Source organism: Macrosteles quadrilineatus, unplaced genomic scaffold (assembly GCF_028750875.1).
Source record: "Macrosteles quadrilineatus isolate MER2022 unplaced genomic scaffold, UCM_ALF_1.0 Scaffold_7__1_contigs__length_78375512, whole genome shotgun sequence".
NCBI lineage: Eukaryota > Metazoa > Arthropoda > Insecta > Hemiptera > Cicadellidae > Macrosteles > Macrosteles quadrilineatus.
In genome coordinates, this window is record NW_026542600.1 from 70003258 (window position 1) to 70021425 (window position 18168).

The window sequence follows — 18168 nt, forward strand, 5'->3', positions numbered from 1 at the left end:
CCAACAAAACCGACAGCTAGGACGTTATGAAGATAACTGATTAGCGAAATGCGGACTGAAAATACCACACAAATAAAAAATACATAAAATCAAAAGATCTTTATTGACATCTGTAAATTCATATTGGTATGAATAGTAATCACACACACACTAACAGTTACCTTAACAGCATTGACATACCTTCCAGCCCCCCAGACCCCAGACCAAATAAAATAAATCCATAAATTCATCTCCACAGCTATCATTTCGGTAAAGACCACATTGCTAGTCTTGGTCCCCACCAAGAGACTACTTCATAACCCTTTCAGATTTTTGCCTGACATCTTAGCCCTCATTATCCTGCCTCCCCCTACCTTCATGACTCCTACAAAGTCTTGGTGGAACGTGTTGTGTTGGCTTAAAGCGCCTTAAAGGATGCCAAGGATGAGGAGGTGTGTGAGAAGGGGTCCTGGGTGAGATTAAAGGTTGTAGCAACTCTCGCAGAATCAAAGTGCTGCATGCCAAAGTTTTCCTCCCGCTTCCCCTGAGCAACCGAAGCACTATCAACTCTTGCGGGAGTTTGGTCGGATTCGAACTGGGACGTGATCACACCGGAGGATCTGAAAACACACGAGAGGTTCTGGAAATACACGAAGAGAAACGCTGTCGGACTGTTTTTGCCCTGTATGCTGCTGTAGTTTCGCACACCTTGCAAAACCAAAACAAAAATTCCCCGCCTCTCCAAATTCCCTCAGTTAATTCAACACAAAATTTTCAACGGGCTTCTGCAAGAGATACTACTGTAATAGGAGGGTCAGTAAGATAACATGTAATTAATTTTTTGCTGGAGCAGTGGAAATTCTTTCATTGCTTCACTTCTACTAGAGTTGCCAAGCGTGCTACTAGCTGATGAAAAGCAGTCGGATAATGTTCAGAAGAGATTAAAGTACACATTTTAATACTGCTCCAATATTGTGCTCTTTAAAACATAAAAAAAGATAATTAACAAATGATTAAACTGGTGCATGAAACCTTATAGGTATGAAAAAGAACTAAGAGTTTAAAAATAAAAATTGTTTAAATTTAAAAGTACTCCAATGTAAAATTGTAATAATATGTTTTTAAGTATGATGAAACATTTGGGACCAAGTGAAGAAAATCAATTACAAGAATGTTAACTATTTTTGAAGCTATGAACAAAATAAATTAAACGTACCACATAGATTTATCATCTCCATGAATCAGCTATTAAAGACAATTTCAACTTATGTTTACGTCAGGTTACTGTATGTAAAATATCTCTTGTTGTTTGCTATTCGTTTATTGTAACCGTAAAACCATTTTAACTGAATAAAATAATATACTGGGTGTTTTTTTTTTTAACTTGCATCTTTATTTATGTAAAAACCACAATAGATAGATATATGCTGTTTGTGGGAATCATCCATTGACGTAGGGGGCCCAATTGTTTTGAATTCAACGTTACATTCACATTCCCCCCTTTCCCCCTGCCCCCAACTTAATTTTTTAAATAGCTAGGTACCCCTTGTGACATATCAAATGAAAGAGCATGAAAAAAGAAAATGTTTGGTGAAAAAAATTGAGAATCGGCTCATAAATTTGTGAGATATTTCACCCCCTTTCTCTCCCTACCCTTAACTTAAAATTTTGAAATTGCGAGATATCCCTTGTGACATATCAAATGAAAGAGCACGAAAAAAGAAAATTTGAGTGAAAAACATTTTAAAATTGGCTCATAAATTTGTGAGATATCCCCCCCCCCCGCCCCGGAACTTAATTTTTTTTTTCATAAAGTTTTGTGGTGTATAGTTAAAATTGCTTCACAAACTTAACGAAATATAAGTCCAACCAACCCACTTTTAATTTTCGCCTGCTGGCTACTTTTTTAGTGAATTTATTATTTATTATTTTAGTCTTCTCAGTTACGAAACAACAAAGTAGGGGCCATGGAGCCAAACAAATCCTTTGATAAACAAGAATCTTTTTTATTTCTATAGCTCAGAATTTAGAGCTATCATGTAACAATTTAATTATATTTTACAATTCGTAATATTTTATCAGATAAAACTACCAAGGGTAAGCTGCCATACTTTATTGAAGTTTTGTAGGAGCTACGACCAAAGACAACTATACTTTTACAAAATTTTTGTTCCAATTGATTAATACTTTTGTAAATTTCTGGTGCAGAGAAGTAGTATTTTACATTACTTTATCCCTCAAATTAGTATTTAAATGAGTCATCAATATAGAACAGCAATTGAATTTTATGAACCTGTTATCCTTGAAATTGTGTTTGGGTGCTCTACCACACCAATGCGATACACAATTTCTCTCCTGAATCAAGTTTTATTCCTGAAAGTCTGTCCAGAATCAACAGCTTACTGCTGGCACCTGGCCTGTCATCATGTGTGATATGAAACTGTCACACAGTAGAAACAGTCCTATAACTTTGGTAGATATAATTATTGGAGATTAAAAATAAAAATCTTGAATTGTTAGGCTCTTGACCCACTAAAGGTTATGATCTCGCCACAACTATGATATGAATCAACTAAGTAGGCCTACACGATTCTCCTTTAATGGATCTTATTCTTTTGGATTTTCCTGTGTTCATAGTTATATCACAGATAAGTAAGGTACAGAGGGAACTTGCTTATGGGACGATCATACGCTTTCAGCTCTAGTATGTTGTGCCTGAAATATACTTGTGACGAGCAAGAAAGACCCTGATTGGCATGAACTGTGTGGAAATTCCTATCACACCGGGCACATGGTCTTTCTCCACCGTGAGTGTTGTGGTACATGTGAACATGTGGGCAAGGGGGGTGTTGTTGGACTTTGCTCCGGACACCAGCCACTAGTGGTAGACGCACTCAAGTACCCTTGAATGTTTTCTCTCTACCGTTCTTCTCTTGGTTAGATCAAAGTTGTAGTTCAACGTTGTCTTAGCACCTTGGATTTGGCTTTATGGAGGAACATTTTATACTTGATTTTAATACAATAAACACACATACATGGCTCCAGAGGTTTTTAGAATCAAATTATCTCTGGTGGATGGCTGAAGAAGATACCAATAAACACATACAGAGATCCACAGTTATTTCGAAAATAAGTGATTCTGATTTTAATTTTTCTATCATCATTTTAAATTTCCTCCCATTAGAAAAGTCACCAAAGGGTTTTCTGCTAAACTCTCATTTTTATGGTTATAGCTCATGGTGGAAGGAAAATACATAGGTGTGCTATTCTCGTCTAATTCTGCGTCACTCGGATTTGTTTTTTTCAGATTTGTATTTGTTTTGATTTGGTTGTTATTGTTTTTATAATGAACACTTTCAACAATTTTTAAAACATTATACAAACAATAACAATCAAATCAAAACATATACATACTAATTTGACAGTAACAATCAGGTGATCTTTTGTTTGTAATCCGAGTGACGCCAGAATATGACGGGAATAGCACACCCATGTATTTTCCTTCCACCATGGTTATAGCTAGTATACCAATGACAACCAAAGCCACAAGGTTTGGTAAAGACGGGGTTCCATCCCGTGAAGGCATACTGTGTGATTTAGATCTAATGTGAGACCTCTTAGACAATGTTTGGTCTCGTGATCTACATAGAAGGTCCTTCATGATTGATTGATGAATCCCATATCACTCATCTTCTACCCCAACCCTGATCCCATCTTCTCAGTGGTTAAATATAGCTCTAAATCTAATTTTTTTACCGATGAACCAATAACTCAAGGATAATGTCTCACTAAAATTAAGGATTCTAAAATCATCATTGAATTTATCAAGACAATCTACAAACTGGAAAACAGTTCAAGCTGGATAGATAGTGATGATTTTGCCCAAATCTTACATTTGTATGGGGTGAACTCACAATTGAGATGTTTTGTGATCCACTACCTTTATGCTGACATGTTGATGTTGTTAGTGTTGTTGGGTTTGGGATAGAGTTTGGTATTGCATAGTGGATTCTTCCTCTTTCTTCAACTAATGTTGACCATTGTTTGTTCATAATGTTTAAGTAACAAAATGTATGGAAACTATGTGAGGGTCAGTGTAAAATAGTCACCACTGCAACTCCATCCAAGAGTTTATAAAAACTCATTGCAGCCCCCAACGGGCAAACACAAGGGAGGTAGTAGTGGAGGCTGTTATGTTAGAGTAGTGTACCAGGGTCGACCTAACCAGGCAAGTACCTGAATCCTCGGCCTCTCTTGGGAGGATACCAAAGAAGTTGTTCTACAATTCGTTGCCATCAAACCAGCAATTGCCAGATCAAACGTTTCTCCAATTATTTAAGAGAAACACATATTGACAAGACAACAGCCCTTTTGCCTGATTGTGTAAAAAATTCCACATCTGATTCAGTTAGAAATGCTCGTCACTGCATCCTAATGTTTTCTGTTAAACATCTAAAATCCATGGAGAAGGACGAGTATGGGTGGCTGAATTTTGTAGAGATCCCCAAAAGTAAGAAGAGAATATAAGAGAGGTGTCATAAGATTTGCCAAATTTGTTGATAAATTAGGTGTTTGTTGTTTTTACTTTTGTGTTTTAGATGCACAACTCTGGTATCTACCTATATTTGAGTGCCGAAACCCAGGGTTTACCAGTATTTTTATGCCTAACACCGGTGTCTACCTGTATTTTGTGAGCAACTCCGGTGCCTAGCTGTATTTTAGTGAGCAACTCCTGTGTCTACCTGTATTTTGTGAGTAACTCATCCGGTATCTACCTGTATTTTAGTGAGCAGCTCCGGTATCTACCTATATTTTATGAGCAACTCTGGTGCCTAGCTGTATTTTAGTGAGCAACTCCTGTGTCTACCTGTATTTTGTGAGCAACTCCGGTATCTACCTGTATTTTAGTGAGCAACTCCTGTGTCTACCTGTATTTTGTGAGCAAGTCCTCTGTCTACCTCTACATGTATTTTGGTGAGCAGCTTCAGTGCCTAGCTGTATTTTAGTAAACAATAACTCCTCTGTCTACCTCTACATGTATTTTGGTGAGCAGCTTCAGTGCACCCTTCTGGACAGGAGGAAAATATTACTATAGTTGTCCATAGAGCAATGTACGTCAAAACGGGCCTATAAAATCCCACTCACCCAGGGGGAGTATTGATTATACTTATATATGTCTCGGTGTCTGCCTGTTTTTTGTGAGCAACTCTGGTGCCTAGCTGTATTTTAGTGAGCAACTGTGTCTACATGTATTTTGTGAGCAACTTCAGCGTCTAGCTGTATTTTAGTAAACAACAACTCCTCTGTCTACCTCTACATGTATTTTGGTGAGCAGCTCCGGTGCACCCATCTGGACAGGGTATAAATATTACTATTGTTGGCCAAAGAGCAATGTACGTCAAAAACGGGCCTATAAAATCTCCATCACCCATGGGGAGTATTGATTATACTTATAGATGTCTATTTATAACATATCGATATCAATAAAAGGTTTTATAGGTCTATATCGATTCGTTCCACTAGGGCAGCTGTGCTTTTGAATGAATACTCGTCTATTCCGGAACTATTAGCCGGTAACCGGTCTACCGCTAGAGCGACGGCAGTCTCCTTGGCATGTTTGTTACAGGAACTCCTGAAGAAGAGGAGTCCTTATATAAAAAAGATATAGGCAATCCCAACAAAATGTGTAGGTGTATACAAAACAATTGTTCGTTCTGTACAGTGGTAAAGTTGATTTTCTAGTTATCGTAATAACTGTTTTGCCATAGTTATCCTTACTGTTCTTTACGTTTTGGTTTATATTCTCCCTATTCTGAAGTTAAATTAAAATGCATTTATCCATCGGGGAAAATTAAGGCCACATTGTCTTTTTTTACATTTAATCTGGACAATACCGGTATAAACGAAACAATAAACGTGGGTGATATAACTTAACATAATATGTACATAAAGAACTTTAACTGTTCATTATTTACAAGAAAACCAATCAAATAATAAACACACACGAATTAGTAATCTCGTAAAATACAGAAGGCTTAAGACCAGCCAAGCGTGACCATCAGATCAAAGTGAAGATTTTTCAAAGCAACCAAAACCGGGTATGTTTTCAGGGGATTTCATTTGTAGGGTTATGCTGTTCCACAGACGGCAAGCCGTGACAGCCAAAGCTCTGTCAAAAGCGGTTCAAGTTTGCATATTTACAAACTACTGTAAATACATTAGTCAGCAAAATTATAACAATCTATTGGAAAATATTCCTCTGAGGTCTCCTCTTCTGGGCGTCTTTCCAAGGGTCGTCATGTTGTATAATTATTTTACGATAAACAAATTATTTAATGTAGGCCAATGTCTTGGAATAAAGTAAAAATTACTCATAAAAATAACGTACTTCGAACGTTACACGTTCGTACATTTTGTATTACAAAGACTAACAAAACTCATAAAGCCTCAGCTCCAACTCAACCCCGAAGAAACTCTAGAAACTCGTTTCTATATTTCTGGCGGCTTAACCCGCTTACAAAATACAATTAGAAAGAAACCCAAAATGACAAGTAGGCTACGCAGACATCCTTAACTTTACTGTTCTGGATCTTCTTTACCCAACGCATTCAAACCGATTTTCGGCAACTGTATACGTGTCGCGGTGACGTCTTCCCCTAAGGACTCTGAAGGCCCGAAGACGAAGAGATTCCCAAATCCGAGAGGGGGGCGAGTATAAACAAACCGTTGCACGGGTTCGATGACCTGCCCGCTATGCCATGTCGGACCGCTGGGTAGCTCATTGAGTGCCGGCATCGAGCGTGGTTCGTACCTTGTACCTCAGTGTCCGTGTCCATCAGTTATGTTCACCCCGGCGGCATGACTCTTCAAGAGACCGAGTACGAATTTGACGGAACTTTCGTGGGCCCTCCGCCTTACTGACACGCGCTCCTGTGTCCTAGGGCCACCTCGGCACTCGTACTTAGTGTGGTGAGACTAGTGTCTGTCTGTGTCTAAGGATTATGCCCTACTGACCATTGGAGGATATGCCCAGTACTATCAGAGGTAAGTCGATCAGTTTGTTACAGTCAATGTCAAAAACAGACAGAATAACACGTATACTTGGCTCTGTTCTGTTTATTTGTTTAATATCGCTGAATATCGTAGTTAAATTGATCATACCATGTGTTTGTACCTTTCATCCAAAGCAAATTTATTCTACCTTGGTACTCAGATCAAATAAACGACAACATACAGGTGTAACATTTTATAAAATATCGAAAGCTAATCACCCTTTTCATCAGCAAATAAGCGTACAGTTAACGTTAGCATGTCTTTGTATTCATGCTAAGATTTTCATTTTGTTTAGCTTGCAACTTTGATCAAATAAACCGTGTGGGCTTTGCTGAAAAAGGTTTTATAAACCTATACCTATTTGTTTTTACAGTACTTTTTAGAACAATTTGTTCGCACATTTTAGCTCACAGTCGTGTCACAATGATGCAATAGCAACTGAAGTTCGTAATATAAATAAATATATAACACGGTTTTTTTATTGTGTATGTTTTTCTTCTCTATCCAATGCAATGCATTACTACACAAATTTTGTTTTAATTCCACTGTAGGATTGTTTAAGATACCACGTACTTATGATATGTAATTTAAATTTAATACTACAGTATTACGTGTTTCAATTGACCACTTGGCATTTTATTTCATACTAGAATTATTTTGTTTCTCTCAAATTAGTATTTGATAATTTTAAACCACGAAGTCCTTGCATTTGACTTGGCTCTTTAGCAAATTTTGAGAGCTACCAGAGGACATTCTGCGTAAAAGATTTTAACATTGGAACTCCCATAAAACTGTGTGTGTCATCCTAGCCATCTTGGCATATAACTGTACAGAATTCGACAATATCAGCAACCTCGCAAGGGACGTCCAAGTAGTATTGCACAATAATAGTCCAAGTCTCAAAATCCATATAGGTTTAAGTGCTAACAAACTTGTATGTCCTTTGATGATTGCTCGCCTGAATTTATTCATTTATTGTACTTCGAGCCTTAAGTATGTATGTACCACCTTAAGTAAGCTAATTTGACCAACAATTCATACAAATTTTGGAACTTTGTCAACCATTTACGGTGTATCCTGGATTTAGTTTAACGAACAATTATTTTGCATTGTTTTATTTGCTGTATACATGCGTACTGATCATATACTAAATTTGATACGCTTTGTATGTAAATTTCATAGAAGATTAAAAATGTATTTGTATATGCTGCTGTTTTTATGATCAAAACTTCATACAACAGGGGTTTGGTATCACTAAGAGTGGTGGATTCATGTAAATAACATCGGATCTGTCGCTTTACATTTGAAGATTCCCTCCGTACAACAGTATTTCAGTTCCGCCAGGCAATGATCGTGTGAATGTGTTTCTTCATTATGAGATTCGAGCACAAAACTATTAAAAATGAGGAACAGTGTTCAGGAGGAAAGCGATCTATTCAAACGTCTTTGCAGATACGGTATAGCATTTACACAAACCTATTAACAAAAACATAACTCAACAATTTTCATTTGATTCCATTAAGAAACACAAAAATTGATATAGATATCGAATAAAAAAATGAAAACTAGGACCAGCTGTAATAAAAATATAACAATCAAATATGATTTTAGACATGATGATGTATCTGAAAATTGTACAACAAACTAAACCAAACTTTGAAATGAGTTAAATACGGTGAATCAGTAAAATTACTAAACATTCTACATACACAATTCCTCATTGCCCCTATTTATGTAAAGTTATCATGGAGTAAAATTGATTATACAGTATCGCATAGTTTTGCTTATTCACTGTCTTTTAACACAACATCATTCCATTCGATTATAATTTATTTTATAACTGTCAACAGCTGATTTTTTTTGCTTCTTAGTATTGTGCTACAAGGATAGGTAACATTGAAATTTAAGAACCAGAATGAGCATAGCACTGATTGATTTGAAGATCGGGAAAAACACACACCTTCTACAGGGTCAAATTAAAGTTTTAAGGTAAACGGATGAACCGTTTGGAAATGAATCAGGAACAGACAGACAGACAGACAGACAGATATTGGATTTTATATACATACATGACATCACTATTGGTTTAGACCGTCATGTCACCCTCATAATATGCTTTGATTCAAGGTGTCACAAGTGTTTTATAGTAGGTACAGACTAAGCAATGGCGTAGAGGGTTTTAAAGACGCATACAAATTACCATGATAATACTTGTACTTTACTGGATCAAAACATCCGATTTAGCAATATATGTTTCTAGGCCATTTTGTAGGACTTTTAAAACAAAAAATTAAAATATTGAATCGTTGTTCTGTGCATAATAAATGTAAATAATAAATTCCCATGTTATACTTATGGGGAATAAGTCAACTGTTGTAGTTTGCTTGTTTATAGATCTTTTTGATCACATTTGGTTAATTTATTTATTTAATCCTAAGCTATTAACATTTTATAAAACACACACTGTATAACATATTGGCAGCAAACCTGAGTACTCATTAAACATAATGTCATTTAAATAGGGAATAAATCTGACATGTTTAAAGAAAATGGTTTAGGGAAAGTCCAATCGTGTAATCTTAAATTCATTTAGTCGGCATGGTTGTTGAGACGGGGTAATATTATTTTCTAAATAAAAAATACACCCTGGTCAATATTCAAATTTACTCCTAACTAAATAAATCTAGTATCTGTATACATCAAAGCTTTTTCCATTGATATTTAAGGTAAAACTAGTCGCCGGTTCTGATTGATCCATAGTGGGAATCCGGGGACGTTGACAAAGATAAATCACTGGTGGTGTTTACAATTAGAGTTCTCCTTGCAAATATTTTTATGTTATCACATTTAAGTATAATTTTTGCTGGTGGCTTGCCTAGTCTTCATAGTAAGAGTACTTCAATGGCATGTCACCTTGAGCTTCGTTTTGTGAAGAGGGGTGTTTTTTGTTCATTCTAGATTACATTTTGAGATAAATTAACGAAAATATATAGCCCTACTGGTGGATTTAAAAATTAAATTATTTTCGTAGCTGAGAAGGCATATGATGTACAATGTGTATCTGCACTGTATTATTTGGAAATTAAGGGTAAAATCTTACAGTTTCACTTGTGCATCAGACTTCAATCTTAGTAACAAACCTTTTAAGACTCTCTTTCTTAATTCATAACAGGCTTCAACTATGAACCTTTACTAAAATGATCATTAACTACGTTTTAGCTTCGTAGCATATAGTCTGATTCAATAATTCAATACTACACCATCGTCAAAAACACTATGAGTAAATATAATTCGGCATTACACTTTTCAACAGTTTTATTTGTACTGTCATTAAATGGTATTATGCTTAAAATGTAATAAAAATAAAATTATTTCAAAAAGTCACTTAGAACTTATTGCTTACATTAAATATAGTAGGGATATGAACATTCGTATAATAAACATTTGTAATGATGTAAGTTTACACTGTAGTCCGTGTCATAGTATTTTTCTAATAGACGTTTCGTAGATATTGACATGACAGAATAAATGTAGTTCAATTTAAAGAGACAATTACTAAAACAACTCAATTCACTAATATGTTCAAACAAATAGTGCACTCACACGACGGTAAATTTATAATATCCATCATGAGAATGTTGGCAACTTGCATTAGAAAAAAATTATAAAAATAATATATGGTGGTTTAGAATCGATCCTTTCCAAAATCAAACTATTATAGCCATTTATTTAGTAGTTGATCGCAACCCCTAGTCTAGCCATATGTTTGTTGTATGTATTTTTACATAAGGGTTTACTTATAAATATTTACTTATCTATAGTACACAAAAGTCTAGTCGAGTATATAGAAAGCTAGACGGATAAGAGTTCCAAAATTCATAACAACTGGGGGATGAAATGACTTGGTACTTTGGTATTATACGGAGGCCACACATTTTACAGCGCTGGGGCGGTTATGTTAGGTTGAGTTATCATAAATATGTTTGTAGGAATTTCCTCAATTCGTTATGAATCGAACGATACCAGATGAGTCATACTTTCGATTTATGATAACCCAACCTAACATAACCGCCGCAGCGCGCTGTATAAGGGTAACCTCCGTACCAAAGTACCAATGACTTATAAACCTTGTTTGGAGACAACATAATCAGTCGACAGCCATCGATGTTCTAAAAGAACTACTATTGTTATTGTTCTTTGGAAACATTTTTACGAATCCTCAAATTTTCATGAAATAAAAACATAAGTTAATAACTAAGAGGCAGGTATATTGCAGATCTTACTTATTTTCTATTAGAAAAATATCTGAATAAATTATCTATTTGAGGATTTAAGAGTGGAACTAACTTTTTGAGAAATAGTATGTAGTACTGTTCAATCTTATTTTAAAACCTCGAATGTGCAGACATCTTTTTTGGTTAGAGCGAGATGATAAAATGTTCATTTTTAGGAATGCAATTATTATTTTTAGGATAAGATAATTTTTAAGGAAGATTTAGCAGTACAGTCATTTTTCATCGTTGAGTGTACAGGAATCCTCTCTGGACGCACAATATCAAACAATTTTAAACAGATTTAATTAACAGATCAGGAATTGATTATTTTAGGGAAGATTAACAGCAGTACAATCATTTTTCAACTTTGAATGCACAGGAATCCTCTTAAGCCGCACAATATCAAACAGGTTTGACCCGTTGTTTCCAGCGATGATAAGTTTTTGGAGGTGCGGGAGGGGGGATAACGGTAGCGTAGAGACGCTCGTATAACGGTGCCGTCCGCGTGCGGCCCGCGCCGTTACAGCGGCAAGTCAACGGTACCGCGGGTATATCCCGTATTTTCCATTATTTCTCTGCTATTTTAAAAAATATTTTCAAAAAACTGTGTTGCTGGGATTAAAGTCTAAGTCAATTAGAAGTGGACAAAGTGAAAACCTTTTGAAAGGAGGTTTCCGTCAAGAGAAAATACAATTACTAAGTTTAATTCACCACTTACAGCATAAACGGGAACATCAATTATTTTATTTCAAAATATATTATTATGTTACCAATTGAGAAGGGGACGCTACCTATGTACGTCTTATAACCCAAATGTGCGTGAAGGATGCGTTTAGAAAGAAGTGAGATGATCCGTATAGCTTTGTTACTGACTAATATCAGCTGTTTCATTAGCCAGGATCATTTATTTAAAAGCCCAATTTAGGGACAGCTGGGTACAGTTTCAAACCTTCAAAAAGTAACAACTTATTCAATACAACTTCAAACTTATTCACATACAAAAGTATGATTTTAATATTATTAATAAATAGAATGAACTGATCTTAAGTTACAATGATATATAAACGTTAAATTTTACAGTAATAAAATACAATTTTTATTAGTTCAAAAGAACAGGTAACAATAATTTAAAAAGTAATTTAATATCCAAAAGATTTTGAGAGATGGAAATAATTCATTTTTAAGAGGCATCTTTTTTTTAAAGGTTTCTATTTAAAAAGTTCTGTTCTGTAAGATTGTCATAGTTTAAAATTAATATCTAAAATTACAAATGAATAGTATACTTTCAAAAATAATTTGAATACAAAAGTTACAGTGGGCATGCAATTATATTCATCTGAGGAAAGATATTTCTTAGAGTTTAAAAATATACGTATTGATTGTAACTTTTTTTTAATTGTATTAAAACTAAACTATAGCCTTATCAACTTCACAAATGGTTTGCAGAAATAATAATGCCAAATTTTTAAGGAAGTAATTTATATGGAACCCTAGAAGTCTTAACAAAATCCTTCATTTGGAAAAATTAAGTTAAATCAAAGTTTTTTAGTCAGTATTGAATTTAATTGTTGTTATTTTTATTTTGTCTCACAAAATCTATGAACTTGACACTTAGTGCTGTTTTAGTTGTGTGATTACAAATGAGATAAAACGTATTCAAGTTTTGTTGAAATCCATAATATTAGTCTTACTTGAATGCCAATTTAATTCCATTAGTGATTCATATTATAAATTTTGAGCATTAGTGACTTTATTTGCATCTGAAATTTTGATTTCGAATTTATCCTGCACCTGCTGGTTATAACAAGATGGTTAATTTTAACTCCTGGTTTATTTTAAAGTTGTTATACATAACATGTCCCAAATAAATGATCCTTTGAATTGTTTAGGGCTAGTTCACAGGTCCTTTTCGTAAAATTTGAGTTCATCAGTTTCAAAAATTTGATTTTACCAACAGCTGATTTCTTCAGTATCTTTACTCAAGCAATAAACTAGTGGCACGTTGTCCCATCCTTGAAATGAAATGAAACAAAATTATCCTTGATTCTCAAACCAAAACAACTCTTCCAAATAAACGTGATTATATCCCAGAAAACATACATGTATACAGGGTGTCCATAAAAAACGTTTCAGGACTTTGGGAAATTAATCCTCATACTAAAAGGAAGAAAAAGGTTTACGTGAAGGTATGTCCGAAAATGCATATTTACCCAGCTATCCGCCATTTTATTTTTTATAAAAATATTTTTATCTTTGAAGTTTTTCATACGATGATTATGAAATTTGGTAACCATGTTAACATACACAAGGCCTATAGAAGAAAAAAATAAAAAAGTTGTTCCGATTGTAAATTTTAAAATGGCGGCCATTTGAATGTTTCTAACTTAAATAACTCAACAACGGCTAATTTTATGAAAAAGTGTCAAGAATACTTCTAAATATAAACTGAAATATGAAGTTTTTTGTGTAAAAATAAGGCAAAATTAAGGGTTCCCCGACTAACTTTGCCTTATTTTTACACAAAAAACGTTATATTCCAGTTATTTTTCGTCTGATCTTTTTGATCTTGGTATCGTTTGATAGAGAATTAAACATTCTAAAAAAAAACATTTTTGACATTTCTTCATAGAATTAGCTCTTTTTGAGTTATTTAAGTTAGAAAGATTCAAACGGCCGCCATTTTGAAATTTACAATCGGAACAACTTTATTATTTTTTATATTATGGGCCTTGTGTATGTTAACATGGTTACCAAATTTCATAATCATCGAACAAAAAACTTCAGAGATAAAAATATTTTTCGTATAAAAAACTAAATGATAACTGGGTAAATATGCATTTTGGGACATACCTTCACATAAACTTTTTTCTTCCTTTTATTATAAGGAATTATTTTACAAAGTCCAGAAACGTTTTTTATGGACACTCTGTAGAAGAAGATACGTTAAGGATTAATATTGGCTTATGTGCGACTCTACCATAGAATTACACATCGAAAATGCAATACTTCTTCTGGAGAAGATGAAACAATTTTGACATATAAAAGTGAAACATTTTACTGTTTTAAACCCTATTAGTAAAGACATATTTGGATTTAATATAGGTGAATTGAGACATACCCTGGCTAGTATGATCATCGTAGTTTTTCATCTGTAGTTTCTGTGGGGCTATCTATTCAACGTTTTTCAAAGTCGCACCCAATATTTGCTCAGAGGCAAGACATCACCAACTAAATTCAATTAATCTCTGAAGAAATACTGAAACGAGTATTCCATGAATTATCCAAGAGACTTGTAAAATGTCGAGTAGTTCAAATACATCACTTGAATGACATTATTTACGAGGAATAAAAAATTGACTTAACCCAGTTAAAAAGGGGGAGAGAGACAAAACATAAGCTTTGTTTGTATGTGGTGTTTACATGAATAGGGCTAAACACTGTGGGTTTTATGATTTGATTTGATCTTTCAATCAACTTGTAAAGATTGTTTCCTCCCTTAAATGAAATGTACATTTTATCCTATAATCTTTAACCATTGACTTTTGATACTGAAGTTCACATCCCCTATATCGACCAACTGATGCCAGTAATTATATATTGACTATGAACTAGTGTCATTGTTACATTTCATACTTTGCCTAAAAGCTTCAGGAAGTATTTTAATGCCTGTATGCACTATTCCGGTAACACATACAACAGAATTCGGCAATTTACAGCCCACTCTTAAGACGTATTTGACTATAAATCTGAAAACCTGGTGTTTTAAAACATAAAAGACTATAACGGAAGAGACACAATTAATAATAAAGAAACGAAATCAGCGTGTAAGTGAAACATTCGGTTTTGCCGACATTGTCGGTCGAAGAATAGTTCGCTGTCATTCACCCCGACTATTAGAAACCCGAACTACTTCTTGCCAATAGTGCGGACTCAGCGAACATGTGCGGGAGTCAACTTTTGGTTGCGTTGAGTCAGCTATCATCAGTGAGTCAACTGATGACCAAGGCTTTCCGCACTGGCGCACTCTGCTACCACGACGCTACGTCTTTTGTTCAAATCTTTATTGTTTTAGGTGGCTTTGAATTCGTTAAAAACATAGGGTCTTTAGTAAAATGTATTCAAAACATTGACTATACACAGGAGTAGACTTCCCATCCTATGTAAACATTAGCCAAGAAAATTGATTAAGCTCAGGACCACCTCACCAGAGGGTACTAGTGTATTGATGTAAATATTAATTAAAATAAACGCCAACAGCTGATTGATTTATCACTTGACACAGAATATTGTCATTAGTAAGACCCTCTTAACAGATTGCACCACGTTTTTTGGCTTCAATGCTTTTTAACTGGATGGGAAGTCTATTCTGTGTATAGTCAATGGTCTAACTCATTGCCTTAACTATGACGATGTGAGTATTTAAACTACTGACCACGTGTTATTATATATTTTTAATTTAGTAAAACTATTCTTAGGTACAATAATTTGAAGTACCATGGTAGTCATGTGTTTTTGCTGTGTAACAACGGTTTTTGACTCTTATGTCCTAACCATCCTAGCACAATCAACACTCTATGGTAGATAGATTTAAAGGAAACATGAAAACAAGGATCCTCCAAAGTGAAGTAATTTTGATTTTATATCATGATTTTAATTTTTTCTTAAGCCACTCAGTGCTGGTAAAATTACAAGGGCATTTTCTTGAGGTTATATAGGATAGAGAAAGCTAGATTTTATGTAAAAACACAACACTTAAGTTGAAAGACTAGAAACTTCTATCAACAAAATCAATGCATTTATTTTTACACCTTAAAAATTTACATTTTCGTGTGTTTTGCGTAAAATAATGATATCAGACTATCTGTTCGCGTTGTAAATACAAAAGCAGCAAGCAGCAAGGTACGGCACTTAAAGTCTAATTATTGCCATTTTATACAGCGTGCTGTGGCGGTCAGGATAGTTTAACCTATGTTACTATAGTGAGGTCAATGATAATCGAAGTACTGTACGGTAATATTTACAAAATGTTCATACATGATTTATCTATGCCCCATCGTGCGAGACAAAAAATAAAAATACAATAAACCATTTTTCATCCAGTCTAGTTGTACCGTGTTTTGGTTAAAAAAATATTAAGGCAGTAAATGTCACGAAAGCTTTATTTGTGGTGATTTAACATCCAAAAGTAGAACTGGTTTATTCACGTAAAATGTCACATTTTAGCATTTCTTGTCACTCGTATCACCTGTATATCTGCTTCAAGTTCTGTGTATTGTTAAATTGACCTCAAATCAATGTACGATATACTTCACGAAAAGCAGGAAAATAACTACAATAAATAAATTGCGCACATTATGCACACATTCATTTTTTAAATATTGTGTTGGTTTGTTAATTAAGTTTTCTTCTTCTGAAAAAAATACTGTATTATAAATCCCCTTTTACCACTACATCCGCTAAATTGATGTTGCGAAAAACTGTTTTAGAACAGGGAACTTAATGGGTATTTTAAATCTGGGTGAAATTCTGTTTAATAGTTCCTTTTTGATTGTTTTCATGAGCGTTTACTTTATAAGATGAATCAACTGTGGTTATTGATTGGTTTACCATCAACTGTTCGCAGCTTGGACTTACAAACGCCATTTTTTTATTTCTTAATTTATAATTGTTTAAAACCACTCATAAACTATTAATTAATTACGATGGGTATGTTGGTCAGTTAGAGGGGTGAGGAAAGGGCCTCTAGCACTGACAGGGCGCAGTTTGTATAAAACTCATTAATTAACTCTACTTCGTTCACAAAATTTAGGTGGTTTTAGGGGAAGAAATCTATCAACTCTTTTGAACCTACATTTTAAAATAAATAGCTCAAAAGCTGAGGTTTGCCAAAATATAAATTTGCTGCGCCATATTTATTTAGTAAAAAAAGTAGTGGGGGAAATTCCCCTTGTACCGCCTAAATTTTGTGAAAAGAGTATAACATAATTGTTAGAGTATTAAATAATTATATTAGTTCATCTACTCATATAGTATATCATATAACATTTAGTTTTGAAAATCTGTACAACTAAATCAATAGTTCTACTGGACCGATTTTATTAATTAATGGGTCTTTGGAAAGCTTAATTCGTGTAGATCCACTTTGGTCGATTTCCTCACCATTTAAATATAACTGTATTTTCAAGAAAGATAAGCAACCTCAGAATTTATAGTACTGTAGTGAGAAAATACTATAAGAGAAATACTGGTTATTTATTATCTTGTAAACGAAGTTCTTAGATTGTTCCTAGGTTCCTTATGAGTTATAATTTATAATTAGTGAATTCGAGGGCAATAATTATACAGTATTAATCATTCATAACTTTGTTATTGTTATCTCAAAAAAGATACATATTTTATTCTAAATTAATAGGTTAAGTTACCTTTTACAGCAATTAGCCCTATTGTTTTTTTGTTTTTTTAGATAATTATCCGTATTAATTATCGTACAATTACCGTAATTATCGTATTTTATTAGTTATGTAGCATGTGTACAAATATTTTTATTTACTTATTTACGGTTAATTTAAACTTAATTTATTCGTGACAATGGCAAGAAGTGTTCAGAAGAAATAAGAAGACGGAAGATTCGACAATTGGACAACAGGCCTTAAAGTATAGTCTATTAAGAACTACAGTATAGGAATGATGACGATAAAGGTATGCGCCTAGGTGGAGTCCCCATCTCAATTAATAATTAATCATTTTAAAGGTAACTAATCTATTTATTTAGTACCAACTTTCAATCCAGGAGGTGAATAACATGATTAACTTATACACTTCTCTATATACTTTTACTGCACAATTTTGAATTTTAATTGAT

General features: G+C 34.0%; 1 protein-coding gene across 1 annotated transcript in view; it reads left to right on the forward strand.

Moving 5' to 3' along the window:
- The first annotated feature begins 6779 nt into the window (after positions 1 to 6779).
- Positions 6780 to 18168, forward strand: part of LOC128998075 (probable nuclear hormone receptor HR3) — a 123594-nt gene continuing 112205 nt past the window's right edge. The window contains exon 1 of the mRNA XM_054424061.1: positions 6780 to 7023. Within this exon, the coding sequence (XP_054280036.1) occupies positions 7005 to 7023 (19 nt within the window). The 5' untranslated portion in view covers positions 6780 to 7004. The remainder of the gene's footprint in view (positions 7024 to 18168) is intronic.